The sequence below is a fragment of the Branchiostoma floridae genome, chromosome 10 (assembly GCF_000003815.2).
Source record: "Branchiostoma floridae strain S238N-H82 chromosome 10, Bfl_VNyyK, whole genome shotgun sequence".
NCBI classification, from domain to species: Eukaryota; Metazoa; Chordata; class Leptocardii; order Amphioxiformes; family Branchiostomatidae; genus Branchiostoma; species Branchiostoma floridae.
The window spans coordinates 4,066,978-4,085,368 of record NC_049988.1 but is presented as its reverse complement, the minus strand read 5'-3'; the positions used below and the strand labels follow the sequence as shown (position 1 = coordinate 4,085,368).

At 40.4% G+C, this 18,391-nt stretch overlaps 1 protein-coding gene across 4 annotated transcripts in view; it reads right to left on the bottom strand.

The window, feature by feature from the left end:
* LOC118424164 (potassium voltage-gated channel subfamily H member 6-like) overlaps positions 1-18,391 on the bottom strand; it is a 109,685-nt gene continuing 91,294 nt past the window's right edge. The window contains exons 2-13 of one of the 4 annotated variants that reach the window (XM_035832700.1): positions 18,177-18,249; positions 16,782-16,942; positions 15,778-15,992; positions 12,341-12,799; positions 10,772-11,168; positions 10,152-10,351; positions 7,435-7,687; positions 4,968-5,161; positions 3,625-3,760; positions 2,738-2,834; positions 1,564-1,718; positions 1-1,221 (exon numbers count right to left, since the gene is read on the bottom strand). In XM_035832700.1, coding sequence (XP_035688593.1) covers positions 596-1,221; positions 1,564-1,718; positions 2,738-2,834; positions 3,625-3,760; positions 4,968-5,161; positions 7,435-7,687; positions 10,152-10,351; positions 10,772-11,168; positions 12,341-12,799; positions 15,778-15,992; positions 16,782-16,942; positions 18,177-18,249 — 2,966 coding nt within the window. In that variant the 3' untranslated portion in view covers positions 1-595. The remainder of the gene's footprint in view (positions 1,222-1,563; positions 1,719-2,737; positions 2,835-3,624; positions 3,761-4,967; positions 5,162-7,434; positions 7,688-10,151; positions 10,352-10,771; positions 11,169-12,340; positions 12,800-15,777; positions 15,993-16,781; positions 16,943-18,176; positions 18,250-18,391) is intronic. The other 3 variants (XM_035832698.1, XM_035832696.1, XM_035832699.1) reach the window with 3 other exon arrangements.

The following is an 18,391-nucleotide window of genomic DNA, read 5'->3' as shown; positions in this document are numbered from 1 at the left end:
TTTTCCTCTTGTAGCCGATGGGCCCATGGGTTCGTTCACCACTCCAGCCACTTCTATATGAGGACTACAACTACATGGTTCTAGTTCTTGAATCACAAGTATACAAGACACCCTCTTTGCTGCACTTATTGGTAGTTGTTTGAACTGGAGGGTGACGATGCAGCTTGAAAAATAAGTAAGTTGCATGACGTGGCGGAAATCCAACATCAGAATCCCGTTCGATGTCGTTTTTCAAACGCTGCATTTGTCATGTTATCATCCGAAGAGTCACATATGTTGATAAGATTTGGTGTTGTACCACACGCAAGACTACACACCCCATTTTCTTTTCAAGATCGTTCTTGCTTGGTCCTTCTTGGTCAATACAGAAGAAACAGTTGTAGTTCCTGTTACAGGTATTTGGTACCAAACAGCACACTAATCCTGAAGAACCATCCAAGAACTTGTGTTTCAGTTCCATAGAAACAATTCATTCCTGGTAACTTTCACCCGGTGCACATTTAGTCATATCAGATCCCAACACAGATGCAGAAAATCCCTGTGAGCTTGTCAGAAGATCACAGAGATGCAGGTCTCTCCCAGAATACATTTGCGGTTACACATCTGTGTCCAGGTGCCTGGCAGTTGCAGCACCAACTGTTGCCACAGGGGGTGCTGTTGCACCCCCATCACCTGAGTGTGCAGAGCCTTCGGGTTCCATCATGGACGGGGCTACTTCTGAGGCAGGGATTTGCTCTGGAAGGCTGGGCAAGGACTGGCTTGCCCGTGTAAGTGTCGTTAGCATCCCCGCGTCTACCGCTGGAAAGAACAACGGATCGTCTACAGGGTGGGAAAGACTCCTTCCCCGGGGGTAGGGCGGAGGTTGAGTCTGAGAGGGAACGGGCGCTCCGCCCGAGTAAACGGGCGGAATTGCACTGGCTTGCATTTGTCTCAACACGCCCAAAATCTGAGCCATCTCCACAGTCATCTTACTCTCCAACCTGTTCAGCTGCTGTTGAAGGTTCGCGATTTGTCGTTGCAGTTCAGAGTTTGCCACGAAGCGCGTGCAATCCTCGACCACTACAGAGGGTCCCAGACTGGAGTCCGCGGGGACAAGGTCTCGGGTCCTCCTGTGGTGGGAGGGGGAGAGGAACTGGCCCCGGGGAGGGGGCGCCCTCTGCGTGGGGGTGGGGGCGGACACGACACTCTCCTGGTCCTGGTCCCTTTTCACTGTAGATGGATCTGGGAATCGAGAAAAAAAAAGTTTCAAACTTGATTGCTACCAAATAGTCAGGTTCAGCCTTACTATTTAATTGTCAAAAAGAATTACAAGATATTACATACATCAACAATAGATACAGCTTTTGGGGCATTTCCCATTGAAACGGGCCAGTATCTGACAAATGAAATAGAATACAACAAGGTGAATTCTGTATCACCATCGGTCCAAGCCCTCCCGCTGATGGGATTAACCTCCGGCCTTCAGATGAACCTACCCACGGTTCGGCTGGTAACTTAGGGGATACCAAATACACAGTACGTTGTATTCTATATATTCATAACAAACAAACGGCATGTGTGGACCTTGTCTGGGCTCGTGAGTCTCGAAGGTGAAGAAGGAAGACTGAGTGTCCTGGCTGACATAGGATGACATCTCGACCGCACCTGTTCCCGGACCGGGGCTCGGACTGGCGCTGGCTGACTCGCCGTCCCCCTCGTCACTGGACAAACCGGCATGGCTGCAGTAGTTAGACATGTACAGTGTAGTAAAGACTTTAACGCAACTCACTCACACTCACTGTCCGGTTTATCATCTGTTGTTCCCCATTACTCAAACTAAGGTAAAACATGCTTGCACATAGCTGGAGGCTTCATGGCACACTGTCTTTTAGGGTTAGCACTATGTAAGGTTAAGATATTTTACATTATATTGTATACAACATTTGAACTTTTATGCCTCAGTCATATCTCTATAGGACCCTATAAGAGGTGTGGCTGATGTACAATGTATGTAAGGCACAAAAAGTATTTCATCCTCATGTGCCTACACATGTAGTAATCAACCAGACTGTAGCCACTTTATCCCTACAGAACAATGAGCCACCAGTAAATAATGTTTTGTAATTTCCTCTGATGCAGAAGCAACACTTAACCCTACTGCTTTGCCATGTGGGTTAAATTCCGTGGATCCAGAGGTTAGGAGTTCGAGTCCTTGAAAGGTACGTAAAGCTAAAGTGATGAGATGCACTTGGATATCACTATAGCCATTCATGCTAAGGCCACACCAATCTTATTTGTTGTTTCTCGGACTTTTCTAGAAAAGAATTGGGTTGGTCGGTTGGAAAAAAAAACTTTTGCAAAAAGTCGGGGGTAGGCATGCAGTGCCCCCACAACCCGGGAATACTGGGTTAAGTGACTAAGGTACAACGTACAAGGTACAAGGGGGTAGGAAAGATAGAGGGGCTTACTCAAGTTACACAACAGAAATAACAGCATTTCAACAATTAGGGGGTCCCTGGTAGCAAAGTTCAAAGTTTGAAAGAAAAATGATAAATGTACCGTCCAAAATAGGCAAGTACAGCTACTGGAATTGACTCAGGCCCATAGTTAATTTGAGAAAGGAGAGGCAGTGAAATTTTGTCAACACGAGGTGTGGCCATCAATTTAAAAAATAGGGTTAGGAAATCCGAGAAACAACAAATAAAATTGGTGTGGCCTAACATATGAGCATATTTGAGCATCCTGGGTAAAAAGTCACCTGAAATGACTTCCACCACTCTGAGTCCTCTGTGCCTGGGCGTGCCTTGTGGAGGGCTTGACTTTTACTGCTTCACTTGATTCTGCTTTTCCTTTACCTGAAACAATACAGTACTGTTGTAAAACTGATTAAAACTCCACATGGATATGGAAGGAAAAGCATTCAATTCATTATGAAAGATTATCACGATATTTTATGGGGATTTCTTTGATAAATTCAACCATATCATATGCACTGCATAACAATATTCAAAGAGCATGCCATATGCATTGCTATGAATTGTTAAATGTAACAGCCCAGGGTAGTGAGTGTATATTGGTGCCACCAAAGACCATCCTATAATGATTGTTTTTGGGCACTGTTAGTAAATGACAGAAATATGAAATTATGATGCAAATGTGTTAAGAAGTTTCTGTAAATTTTGATAACATGGAAATTATGTATATGGTCCCTTTAGCAGACAAATTGAAGTATGATTTTAATAAAACTAATGGTATGTACATTTTACACACAGCAAATGTATGTTTGTTCAGGCTTTATCAAGTAATCTCTGGGTAGAAGGATTGAAATCTAGTATATAGGCAAAGTACCTGATACAAGTGATTTGCTATTAACCCATAAACTGCCAGAGTTTCAGCCCTATAAAATGCTATTAGTGCCAGGGTTGCCCGTTGACCGCCGAAAAGAGACACCTGAACAAGGATGAAGTCCCTAACTTCCGGGGTTCGTGCGCTACACACGCGCAAAGTTGCTACTTTGGGGGAATAGGCTATCCCGGTTATAACCGGGCATGGCACACAGGGCATGTACATGTATATGTGTGCTGGATATATCCGGTTATGGCAGTTTAAGGGTCAAGTAAAATGAACGTCTGCAAGATATCGTACTTGAGACAGATGCAGATGATCTCCTCCTCAGAGAGTAGCGAGATAACCTCATGAAGGGTCGGCCCGCTGCGGTGGACATCGGCGGCGCTTCGGCAGGAGTCCCGTCCTCATCGTTCAACATGGCGCTGGACTCCTCCTGGGAGGAGGTAATGATTCAACTTTGAAACTTTATTTCCAATCAACCCCCATAGGGGCTGAATTGCATTGATTTTACTACATAAGATAGCACTACAATAAACATCATTACATGCACTTTGACAGCAATCAATATAAAATCTCGAAATCTATTTACATCAACATTTAGCTAGACACACAGGCAGCTTTTTGGGCCAGTGTTCGCGGTATAAAAGACATCTTGTGTCGGTTCACATTCGGACATTCATGTACCGGCTAGTCATGTTGTGTTCGATTTCAAATTGATATTTGCAGCTTAAGCAATATCGGTATGTACTATTTTTTTTAAGTCTTTGGGATGCACTTAGTCGGGTATTGAGATGGCTAGCCCTAGGATTGAATTGGTGACCTATTGCAGGCAAGCAGGCTAATGTATGAGGGGAAATACAAACAGAATATATGGAATACATATAGAATACAAGTTCACGGTGTATTCCGTATCACTCGAGGTACCAGCCTGACCGCAGGTCGGATCACCCGACGGCCGAAGGCGGAGGCTGGTGCCCTCGAACAAAAAGCATTACAACAGCAATGTTCCAACGTCCGAATCAGGTATTTGAATTGCCAACCGTGCCACACTGGGCCTGCTCAAAATGGTTTGATTTACTCAAAGAAAGCCTGTGTGATACAACTTTTGAACCTGTGTGATATGGAAGTTATCACCCGGTCCGGAACACCCGTACCAAACGTTTTCGCGTCACAGGTATGACGTAAAATGTATTCCGTATCACCCAAGGTACCTGCCCAACCTTGGAAAGAATCCCCCAAAGGCCGATGGGCAATCTGACCCACAATCTAAGCCACGTCAGGGCTGGGACCAATGGGGATGAGGAATACACTGTGTTGTATTTTATCTACTATGTGTCATTCAAAAAAACAATTTTAATGCAAAATGCACACATTCGGTACATTAAACAAAAAAAGTGTAGACAACAATTCCAATGTCTGAATCGAATATTTACATTTTCAAAAGTGGCACACACGACGGACACAAACTGCGTTCAAATCATTTGATGGAAACATGTGCAATACAACTTGAAGACCCACCGATCCATACTGTAAGAATTATGCACCAGTTTTGAACACCCGTATGAACCGATATTCAACCCAGGCATGACAAAAACTTTCTTATACATGTAACACAGTGACTACATATTGGTACCACTCACATCCCTTAGATTGAAGGTGATCTCCAGGTTTTTCATGAAGGTGTCGGTGAACTCTGGGTACATGTCCAACACCTCCAGGATGTCGTCTCGGATGATCTTATGGAGGTCACAGTAGGTCAGCGCCCTCACGTCACAGTTCGACTTGCCCATGATGTCGTTCTTCAGAGGGTCTTCACCAAACACATCGTCCTTACCTGGAGACAATAAAAAGGTAATGTTGGCAACCTCAAAGAGGACGGAGAACGACAATTTTTCATTAGCTAGTAAGTGGAATGTGACTTTGCTACAGCTAATATGCATTTTCAGTCAAGCACTAGGTCAGCCTACTCTTCTCCATAAGTGTGTTGGGATCCTTTTTTTTTTTACAGAGGTTTGAACCAACTTAGCAGGGGAAACCAGCTTTACAATTCCCCATCCAAATGACGATGCAACTCTTTATCAATCATTGCCCATACCTTGATGCAAACATGGGCTGCTGGCTCCACAGAATTTGAAGCAGATGTTATAAAGTAGCAAAGTTTGCAGACAACCACACCAATGTGGACGCAACAACAAATATATGAAACTGAACTTTTTCATTTGCTAAGGTCATGTGGAAAACTGTCATGATTGTAAATGGCATTCAAGTCGAGTGCATAGTCCATTGGCTAGCAACCCTATTACCAGTTGGTTTGAAGTTCAAATCCTTGCTGTTTTGCTCAACCTGGAGTCACAATCCTTAATATGGGACATCAAGCAATGGTCAATAAAGCGTTGTACTTTTAAAAAACATCTACTAGTTGGAGAATTTTTTCCTGCTACAGTAAACCTTAATGATATACAATGTAACTGTACAATATAATGTCTGTCTTTTCTGTGTCACAATCTGTAGAAGATTCACCTTTCAGTGAGCTTAACTGGTTCAGAAATCCCTTTGACTTTGTCACAAATCCAAAATCTTGTTTGAAGAGATAGAGAAAGCAACTAAATTTGATATCCTGGTATTGAACCAATTTGTTTGACATATGATGACCAAGAAAAAGAAATGCTTGTTAACTTTGTATTCAATCTACCCTAAGCTTGTGGAAACTGATTGCAATGCAGGTATTTGCTAAATAGGTCGAAATAATTTTAGCCCCTCCGGTTGGCTAAAAGATCACAGTAGACAGTCTACTACAGAACCTTATTGCATTCCTAGACACAAATATTAGAAGGCGACTGAAATTTTCATCCCACCATGGCCCCAAGTGTAGCAATTTTGGCCCACAGACATGAATGAGAAATGTAATAGTGTAACCTTTCATAACAGTAGGGAAGATCAAGTAATTTACATGTACATGTGTCAGGCTTAGGGCAATGTCGCTGTACGTCATTTCCAGCTAACTTCACTAAAATCTTGTTACAAGAAGAGAGGATGCCATTAGGTTACAGAATTGGAATACATTGCCAATTGCCTGGCATGTTAAGTTGGTAATGAATCGAATAGGGATTACGTATTCTATACTGTAAATGGATAGTCTACTGCATGTAGTACCAGATTTTTCAGAAAGCTGCTTTTGAATGATTTCCTTGCAGCAATGGACCACATCCTTACAAAATGTTATATTATAGATGAACACTGGACAATCTTGGAGCATTGCCAAATGTACGAACCTATACTGAGGACAAAGTTGTTGGGTCAAGCTGTCTGTAGGTAACGCTAGTTCACCTTTATTTGTTGGGTAACCTATATCCGTTGCTTTTTAAAAACAGTGTATTTAGGCACATCAAGTCGGCGGGTGATAGTTTTAAACTGCAATATCCTGAAAATATTCCAATTTGAAACTTAAGTCCATCAACGTGATATCCCCCAATAACCTGTTTTCAAAAGCAACGGATAAAGGTTACCACCTGGATAAAGGTTAACTAGCGTTACATGTAAGGTACCATGAATGACAATACCAACTAATACTGTATAATGCATTTAAGTTCCAAACCTAATATAATATCATGTCTAAACTTCATTATCATCATTATACATGTAAATGAAATGACATTTGCTTCCCTTGCTTGAAGGTTACTACTCAGAAATCTGTACTGTATGAAATCCAATAATTGTTAATGTAGTAACCCAAAAGATTTACATTTGGATCGGTGCCGTCAAGCCTCCATATCTATGTGCAAGTACGTCTAACTATCATGTGACTGGGAACATTAAAGAGTCTATTACAATAGACTGATAGGAAGTGATAACCAAAACTAACTGAGTGTTAGGGCACGGTCACAAACATTTGTGCGATCTTCGTACGATTGCTAATTTCGGGCATTTTAGAGGACAAAAATATAAGTCTCCTGCACAGTTCAACTGTCTTGTTATACAGTGTGTTGTTTTGGAGTCATGGCGGTGGTTGGTTCTGTCACGGCCTGCTTGAAAATCCTATGGCATCAAACTTGTATGACTACTGTACGACCTATGCGACTGCGCCATAAGTGTAATGCCAACACTCACCTAATATAGCTACCACAACGTCGTCCTTCAATATCTCGATGGAGCCCCTCGAAATGAAGTAAAGGGCCTTCAGCACATCCCCCTTGTGCACGAGTGTGTCACCCGGGGGCGCGTGAGTGGTCTTGAACTTCATGGACAAGGCCCTTAAACAGCCTTGACTAGCGTGCTTGAAGGCTGGGGAGTTCTGGAGCAGGTTGCGGTTGAGGTGTAAGCAGATATCGGCCTGTAGGCACTCAGGAAATCCCTTCAAAACCTAGGAGAGAAAAACAAACAGTTCATAAAAAACTTAACTTGAAAGTTCATCTGTGTTGGTAGAAGAATGAAGAATCCACTGCTGCCACGACGTCACGTTATGCTGATAGAACACGTGAATCGGTGAGCAGTGGATCATAGGTTACAGGAAGTCTATGGCGTGTAGATGGCTTTTTTAATTTCCAACCAAAAAGAAGCCATCTACATCATCATCATCATCATCATCATCATCAGAGCTATACAACCATCCCTGAACAGAGACCGTGGGCGCCATGGACTTCATGCAACCTATGATCCACTGCTTACTGAGTCACGTGTCCTATCTGCTTATCAGTGGATTGTTGAGTCCTTGACAAAGACTGGTGCTGTTCAGTCGAAAATTTGGTTGAGTCCAATTTTGTGTTGGATTTTACAGCTCAACTAGTTCAAGAATCATTAAAAACTTATATAAAAATATTTTATTGTTGTTCCTATTTCTGATGACAACTTGAGGCTGTGTATAGTGTGGCATAGTACATTGTAGCACCAGTTTAGCACATTTCAAAAAAAAAAAAAATATTGCATTGTGGTATTTGGAAATTGACATCTAAATTCACCATAAAAATGCTCTGTTGTGCCAAGGAGGTTGTGCAAACATTCCAGAAAATAGTTGGGTGCAAAGTACATGTACATGATATTATGTATACACATTTTTTACACCATTCAATACAGGGCAGGAACAAAGAAGACAATGTAATAGAGATGTTTTTGTGCACAAGAGATTGAACAGCACCCGTGACCACCCGTTATAGACTGTCAACAAGATCACCCCTCTGTCTCAAGTGGACTGCTCTGTTACACCAGAATGAGGCAGTGTTGCTATGGTTACTCACAACATCCAAGTCATCCAAACACATGGCCCCAGCACCATGCATGGATTGCTGGAATACCTCCTGCACTCTCGAGCTTGTACTGGGGGACTGTAATGTGTGGGTTTTAACAACCTTGAACTGTCACAGTGTCTAATCAACAATTCCATACCTTTCCTTAACATTTCCTTAGCATTTTCAGCTGAAGTGTAACACTAGTTCACTTTTATCCGCGGGGTAACTTTTATCCGTTGTATATAGAATCGGAGTATTTATGGATATCAAGTCGACAAACGGCTGTTTTCAGATGTTATGAAAATATTGCAATTTGAAACCAATGTCCGTCGACTAGACATCCCTAAACACCTCGTTTTTAAAAACAACGGATATAGATTACCATGTGGATAAAAGTGAACTGCCATTAGACAATACAGTCCCAAATCTTAACCTTTTTTTAATTTGCAATGGCCACCTTTCTTGGCGGACTGACATGCCAATGTCATGCACACTCATTTTGCTGTTATAGTAGATTTCATAACTTTTAGCGACAGGTTTGCAAAATCTAATCTGAACCATCTTTATCCTCTTTTGCCTTTGTCTTTGTCAGGTTGACCATAACCTGGACAATATGTTAAAGAGGGCTTTTATCATGGTTGACTAACTTTGGGAAGAAAGCTCAAGTTTAGGTGCCAATAAGCCTGATTTACAGCCCATGTTACCATCTATTGACAAAACGAGCAGTTATAGAGACAACAACAACAAATGCTGTATTCAGGCAAAAGTGATATTAGCTGTACCAGATGTCCCACCAAAAAAAACAGCATCTATTCTTAGCTAGAAGAAAAATGATAGCAAAGCATGTATTAAAGCTGTGCAGCTCATATAAAGCTGAGCAATGTCATGGCCACCATGTACATGTACAATCACATGTATGTGTACTAAGAGTTGTTCTGCAATGGTGAAGATGTAGCTTAGTGCAGTGCCAAGTGCTGCAGCCAAGTGCTCAGGTGCAATCAGGATTAGCGACTTCATCAATCAGACTTCATTTACAGATATTTATAACTACTTTAAGGTAGTTTTGACTCTTCATGAGGCAAATCAAGCTTAAGCATTTGGCAAGCAAGGCAACTATGGAATCTGATGTAAAAAAGTAGGAAGTTTACTAAAAATACTTTGTCTAGCAGAATGCAGCTAAGTGAAAATAGCAAATTCTGAAATGCTTTAATTTCTAAATACCAAATTTATCTAGGCAGCTTATGAAACATACCACATTGTAGTATTACAACATAGTATCCTCTATAGTGTCTTTTCAGAGAACTTCAGACCAACCAATAGCATGTATAAAATATTGCTAAATCTTAATACATTGTAATCTAAATATTTGTTTTTCCTTTCTCTCTATCTCTATCTCTGCATAATAAATGTTCTCAACTTGCATTCAGCCATTAATTTGGGTATGAAATTGTAATGATTATCATAAAGTATATTTATTATCATGTAAGCATATTGATAACTGAGATTAACATGAAATATGATCTATCAAATCTACACTATTTCAAGTCAGTAAAAATATCTTTTCATCCCTGTTAATTAACACGAAGATATTAGTATACTTACTGCATTCATGTCGATACCATTCGTGTACGACCAGGCATGCTGAAAATACTCCTCCAGTCTCTGTCGTAGAGGGTTGGGGATCTGGTGGAAACGTATGAACTCCTTGACACGGAGCATCTGGGTGTGATACCTGGCTGTCCCTGAGTAGAGCCTTTGGATGATTGCTGATACGTTGCCAAAGATGCTGGCATACATCAGAGCTGTGGAGAAGAGTTGGTGTGCGATTAAGTACATGTAAAGTTTTTATAAATTCATGAAATTGATCAAAGTGCTCAAAATGACAATTTTCCTACACAAAGCTGTGGAGTTCTTATCTGCTATGCGCCCTCAAAAATTTTCCAGGGCATACCTTTAATAAGTAATTTCTTAGATAGGCAAAATATCTACCAATCCCAATACAACAAAGCAGGATCCACCCTAGAGGCATCGCCAAAAATTTTGTCATAGGCTCCAGAAACTGGACGTAATAGAGGAGACACCTAAAATTTGTGAAGGGAGGGTGACTAAGCAAATATCAAGTATGTTTCACCAGTGAGAGGAAATTCTTGGTTGAAAGGGCAGAACCGAAAGGCTAAATATCAGATTACATATTAGACCAAACAAAAACCTTCACTACTTACATCCAATGAGCATAATACAGATACAGAAGACCTTCTCTGCATTTGTGTTGGGAGACACATTTCCAAACCCCACACTGGTGAGGCTACTGAAGGTGAAGTAGAGCGCGGTGATGTACTTCGACTTGAGCGACGGCCCACTGTTACTGTCATTGGTGTAAGGCTGGTGTGTCTGTTTTGCCAGTATATCGAGCCAGCCGATCTTCGCAGGCAACAGAGGCCGTTCCACGTTCCCTATTGCATACCAGATGCAGGCCAGCCAGTGAGCGATCAAGGCAAAGGTGGCCATGAGGAGGAGCAGCACCGCTGCGCCGTACTCCGAGTACCGGTCGATTTTCCGCGCAACTCGGACCAGACGCAGGAGGCGCGCCGTTTTTAGCAGGCCTATCAGGGTGGTCGTCTGAAATGAAATATGGAAAGGTCATTTGTCATCCATTCCTCAAACTCTTTGGTTGTTTTTAATTTTTTAATTGCGTGGTATTTCCTTGTAATATGGAAATGCAGGTTGTACTGCTGGTTCATAAGAATAGTTGTCTAAAATGCAAGTATAATAGTCTAAAGATGAAGAGATTTGTCAAACTTCACCCAGTTTTCATATCTTTGTAGAAACATGATAAATCCTTAAGTTGGACAACCAAATTTCATTTCTGAACATGTGAACCTTTGGATGGGTCAGTTGCTAATTGGAAAGACTGGGCTGAAAAACAATTATTCAATCCTTTAAGTAATGGCTCAGTGGTGCCAAAATGTTACTGCTCCTATTGGGATTCAATGGGCAAACTTGCATGTTTGTTGAAGTTGCACCTTTGCTATGAGCATGGATCCTTTGGAAGGCCTCAGATGAAATACTTTATTATACTATATGTTAGGTGAAAACAGTTTTAAGAATAACTATTATTTCAGCACCAGGGACAGAGTCTGATTTTTTTGTTTGTACTTCAGACAAGGCTCCTACTTCAGAGTTACTGTTCTTTTATTTAAATCAATAAATCAATTCTATATTATGCGTATTTCAATTTGTCACAGATTGAAATCAGATAGCAGCTACGTATAAATAAACAACAGAGAAAGGAGTGGCTTAACTGAAGTCCGGTACTTTAAAATTTGCAGCATAGTTAAAATCAAGAGGTCGCAGGTGAAACAACCTGAGTAACACATTCACAGATTGAAAATAATCTTTGCTGAGAGGCCACCACACAAGCCAAAGGAACATAAAACTACTGTGAATATTTAGAGATTTACAGTACTGAGAAGGCCTTTATTAGGGGCGGATACTAATTCAGCTGAAGTCCAGTTTCAGGTCTGTTGTTTGATTGTGTTAAACCTTTATATAGTGATGTTATGAGTGACAGAGTCATCTGTAGGAACTTTATAGTGTCACCTGATGGATAAAATGAACTGACTGACAGTCATTTGGAGTGAAAGTTGGGGGTATATGACAACTTTCAGATATCATTTTGCATTCAGATCACGACTTCTTTTGCTCCTTGGTTGTTGGACATTGTAACGAGTCTGGACTAAGTCCATTGAACCGGTAAACACCCTTAGCCTTTGGCTAATATTATAACTTACCTCATCTGTCTCAGACCCAAACAGCAGCAAGTCGAAAGGGATGGCTGCCACCACGTCTATAAGGAACCATCCTTTGAAGTAATGCACCGCAATCTTGCCAGGGTGGCTAACCACCTCATCATTCTTATTAACATATGTGGTCCGGAAATTGATAAGGATGTCTATAATGAACATCACATCCACTATGAGGTCCACAATCACTAAGGGGTCCCCGTAACGGTTGGATGGACCATAGTCCCTTCGCGTGTCGGGATCGCGGTTCATTTTCGCCCTCGCTTCGTCTTCGTTCAGAAGAAAGGCAGCGACGTACGGAGTGAAGACGGCAGTGTAAATGACAAGCAGTAGGATGATCCAGTCCCACACTGCCTTGAAGGGGCTGTAATGTAAGATTGTCCAGCGGTGGATGCGGGGTGACTGGAGCTTGTACTCCGGTAACACATCTGCTCCGAGAGATAACACCTGAAACATATGACCGAAAAATGCCGTCATCTTTCTAACGTGAGCCTCCTTGTGGGTGGGGGGCGAGTCGGACCAAAATGCAAGCCGTCAGTCAGTCATCAGCAACAGAGGCGTGTGTCCATCCGTAATCGTAAAATCAAAACTGTGCAGGTTAGCTATGGGGGGGAAGTATTCGGTCCTAAAGCAGGCAATTTCACTGAGTTTTTTCACGACGTCACCATCACAACACTTCACTGCTCACAAAAACCAGTACGACCATAAACGCAGTCCACTGCAAGGGTAGTTTGTGGACGTCAGGATTAGTGTGCAGATGGCCTTTATGTTTGTTAGGTGCTGGGAAACACACCAAAAATGATGAAGGAATATGCCATGATAGTACAAATGCATACAAGGAAGGGAGAGTGATGGACAGATGGAGAACACATCGTCGACCATGTGTTTCTTCTTTTTGTTCTAACTTTATCATTTTCTTTCATTCTTCATCTGTTGCCCTTCATTTCACAACGGCCTGTATTTTTCTATGTGTAAAGGGTTGTCGGCATTTTCTGCTTGGTATCAGTATCTCCAAATAGACAAGGCTTCAGGTTGACAGAGTCTTGAGCCATCATATTTTCTTTCACTTAGTTAACATCAATCAGAAAAAATTCTTGAAAACTCCTCTTGCAATGGAAGAACTTGAGATTTTTAAGGGGATATCTCACTGGACTGTGGTACATTTGGGGTAGCTTCATTCTAAACTGAATTGTACCACAGCTTCATTAAGATATCTGTTTTAGATACAATTGCATAAGCATCGCAAAATGGGTAGCCAAAGCATTGGCCCTATGTTTCAATTTCTAGTATAATATGTAAAACTACAACTTTGAAAAAATGACGATCATCTCTGTCATCCTGAGCCCAGAGCATCCTATGATAGAATAAAGTGCGAAAAACAGATTTTTGCAATTGTTGCTAAGACTTGCGACAGCAAACCTACTATTCTAAGCACACTACCCCAGCCTTTTCTACGATCTTTTTTTGCATTCCCTACAAGATGCATATGAAGTGACTTGGTACCTGTTCTCCTGAAGAAGGTGGCATCTACAAAGGATAAGAATATCTTGATTGATCCATTTTCTTAAAGATTTACTTCTTCCTAACTATCTCTTCTACTTAATCTAATTTCATTCTGCTATTCTCTATTTAAAGGCTGTGGCTAACCTCTTTTAAAGCACTGCCACAATCTACGTATCTCTACTATCAGGTTTAAACTAAAATCAAATGAAGCCTGACAAGGAACAATTGGTATGATTTGGGGAAACTTACTACATGTACTTTCTTTGTACAGAAAGTGACTTACAGTGTATGTTGCTGTACCTGATGATTATGCAATGGTCTACTTTAAAAAAATATATTTTTCTGCAGATGATCAACTACCTGTTCTTCTTTCCTGCTTTGGAGCTTGAATTATTCTTAAATGTGAATGTTTTTACATCTTTCTTTAAATTCTATAGTTCTCCGATAATGCGGTAGCTTGTTGTTCAATTTTTACAGAAACAAACACTGTCAGATCTTGCAACAGACTTCCTGATTTTTTTCTTGGTATATGGTGTTGATGTAAACGAGTTTTGGAGAATCTATTTTAAAGTTTAAAGTGGTGCTGCTCCATTTCTTGCTAATAAAAAAACAGTCAGCAACGACTTTTCCAATCAAAACATTGTCAAAATGACGGGCTGGAGACAAACCTATACAAGCTACACTGCCTACCACAGATTGACTAAGTCACTAAAGGATTTTTCTATCTGATGAAAAAAAATCTATTTAGTGCTTTTGATTGGACGATGTACAAACACAAAGGAGGATGCTAGGGATGACAACCAATGATACGTCTGATCATGGAACGACACTGACACTAACGCACACAGAACACTGACCATTATGTTCCCCATTGTCCACTAGAGGTGCCGTGTAAGAAGAACAAAAGAGTGAGGATGTAGTTACAGGACAGGAAAGGTGTAGCGTTAGATGGTATTAATCAGAATATGCATACATGTATACAGAGATCGAAAATCAAATTCATATACAGCTCAAACCAAGAAGAGTATTAATATGAGTGAGAGAAGTTAGAATAGTTCAAAACAATCATGTTGAACTGAAATTTAAATGCAATTTCAAATCAGAACTGTGTGTACCAAATTGATCTGAATTACTTCACATAATCAAATTGTCATGGATTTTGAAATGGAGGTTGGAATATGGCGTACACATGATTGAAAGAGTCATGACACAAGAAGTTAAAATGTGAGACTAGGACTTAAACAGTATGGCAGTGATTAAACGTTGATCTTCTGAAAAAAAGTATCATTGAGGAATCTCGGAAAACTGTTGCCGATAGGTCAGTTTCTTAATTGTTTTAACTTTAGTTTGATTTTCATTGGTCAGTGACAAACCAAATATGGAGTTGCAATTGTATGAATCGCTATTATCAATGCAGGGTGAATTGATAAATTAATGAATTACCATGCTTTTAAGTTTTGTCCAATGCTTTTATGATATGCAAAAGAAGTACAGGACTTGTTATGTAGAAAGCAGCTTTCGTTTCTATGCCAAGCACTTGCTGTAACTAATGCGACATTATTTTACACAACGAACGTATCTATGAAAACAGATGAATTTAACAAGAATGTCTCATAGTATCTTAGTAAGAAAAAGGACCAGACTGAGTACAATTAAAACTCTCTTGTAAGAACAAACAAATAATTTATGTCTTCTGAGAATATTTTTCCTGAAGCTGGTTCTTGATAATCTATACCCGAAAAAGATCATGTGACAGAAAAGTAGCTAATTCTGTTTAATCAAAGTCTATACATGTAAGACTGGTTAGGTATGCCGAAGACAGTTTCCATAGACAAAAGCTGCACAGTTGCCACCAAGTACATCAGATTACATTATGTGAAAACAGGCCCACTTTGCCTAGCAGACATACATGACGTACTAACCTGGGTGACTTTTTTCGTAACTCCTGGTTTCCTTGTGACCGCGGCACTCCCGATCCCAAGGAAACGCTCGGCTTTACTGGGAGGGCCAGCCTCCTCTCTGATCACCAAGTTTTCGGTCAGGTTGACCAGGCTGGTCGCCGACTTGACCTTGTTCTTGGAGATGTCGGAATCTGACGTAGAGTTGGGAATAGGTGGTTTGAGATGGTTGCCAGGACCTAAGCAAGGAGAGACAGTGGAGAGGATAGGGGGAAGTGCAGTATGCAGTATCCGATTGTCGTGTCAACCGCTGGGGCTGAGAGAAAGGGATTTTGGCGGAGGGTGTTTCAGCTATTGTGTGGACAGGAGGCGTCAGGGTAGTAAAGTGTCTGGATGGGGTAAAGTCAAATCAGGCCAAAGCAGAAGCGTGTCTATGTAAGGGTTAAGGGCAGCACCAAACTCCATTTCTAGAGCCCTTGGACCATATAGCCATTAGGGGTACATATTAGTTGAGGAATTACAATGTAATTCTGATTACAGCAAATTTTTATTTGTTTCACAGTAGACCTTAAAACGCATTACTTCTCATTTTGAAAATATATGCAAATAATGTCATGATTCTTCAAGATTACAAATGTATATCCCCTAAAGATGCCCAATATGTGATGCAGATTTTCATACCATTTAGAAGGAACTCTTTCTAAAAAAAACATCTGAAATTTCAACAATACCTCTTCTCTCATCTGGTGACACATTCTATAAAGGCCAACATATAAGTTAGTAAGTATGACCAAAAGCAACTTGTGGTTTTGTTGTTAGCTATTCCTGCTAGTTTCATTGTTACTGATCTCTTCCAACGTTATCCATGAAAGGAATCAACCCTTCCGAAACTTAAAAGTCAAAATCTGTGGTCTGAAAAGGCGGCATTTTTCTCATTATCTTATAAGTTCAATGGCAAAAGATACATTACATTGACATTCCAGTTAGCAAACTCTTTGTTTTGGATGATGGAGAAATCATTCTGATACCTTCCGAATCTTTTGAGTCCCTCTTCTGATCTCGGTCAAGGCACTCCAGTGACGATGCCCGGCGTATAGACATATGGCTACGCGAGATGCTGCCTCGGGACGACAGCTGGCTGACATTTGATAGAGACTGCTGATCCAGATCCTTTTGTATGGGTAACAGCCTTGTGTATGAGAAAAAAAGATGTTGATTAGATTGCAATTATAGCTTTAGTATTGCCAGACCAACATGATATATATTACAATTCAATATTTTGAACACATTGTATACTTGCGACGTCACATTGGACCAATCTAGACTTTAATGCTGCATGATATTGACATACAGAAAAGTGTGCATAAAGAAACACTTCTTTAGTCATCTAGAGAAGAAAATTTTAAACTAAAGCAGTAAGTAAGCAATGGTTGCAAGTTAAAAATACTTCACAATTTATCCTATCTTGACATTAGGCCTGACAAATTCAGGACCTGGCTCTAATCAAAAGTGATTTGAGCTCAACTTATTACTTGAATACACTTAAAGTACTGAGGGTAGCATTAAGCAATTAAGCAATGGACAATGCTGGTAAAACCATGCAAAAAGTTGATTTTATGGATGACATTACTCTTGGTTATCGTACTACAAATCTTTTACATTCCTTATTATAATCTGAAAACAATTGCTGGGCAAATCTGTACTAAGCTACTTTTTAAGCCATTTATCATATGACGTCAAAATATGTTGCAATGTTGTCATGAAAATGTAAAAATTACTTTCAAGTTTATTTCATTAAAAAGAATCTAACTTTTGGCAGTCATATCAGGATTTGGCGTCTAGAAACTGATTCAGGTACCATCCTGAGAAAATATTCACATGATTTGTTGAAATTCAGCTTGGGCAAAAATTAACACGTTGAGAGCAAACACAGGTTGTGAAGCTAGGACAATATGATCATAGCAATGTGTAGGTTAAACAAAAAATAGTTAATCTGTGTTGGACAACTTAAACTGTTTGAAAACTACACAAAATTTCAATTGAAAAATTGTACTCACTAGATTTTTTGAATGAATAATCTGAACTATTCTCCCGGGACACATAATCTTATTCACATGGGATGTGAGCAAAGGGTCAACCCCTTGTACCAACTTGAAAGACTTCCAATGATCTTTGAACCTTTGCTGATGTCATATGCTCATTACGTCACATGACAAGAGCGTTTCTGTCAGATTGCTGAAGGAGACTGCATGAGCAGTTCAGTCAAAAAGTCCATTGCATGCAAATTCTTGAGTTGGTTATAAGGTTAAATTCTCCAAAATCTTCTTCTTCTTCTCCAAAATGAGCAGGGAGCAGGGTTAATGGCAAAGCAACAAAAACACAAAAGCAGTGAAAGCAACATCAAAATTATATTTCAAACTTACGGAGGGTGGAAACCACCAGCAAACTGGTGCAAACGGCACTCACTGAACAGACACTGCACGACACAGGGGGAAACTACAGAAAGCAAATATCAAATTAAACTGAGGCTCATTGGTTATAGAAGTGATACATAAATATAAAGTATAATGGTTACCAAAAAATAATGAGGATCGAAAAAATTGAATCAAATACATTGAAATTTCTGGCTGATTGAAAA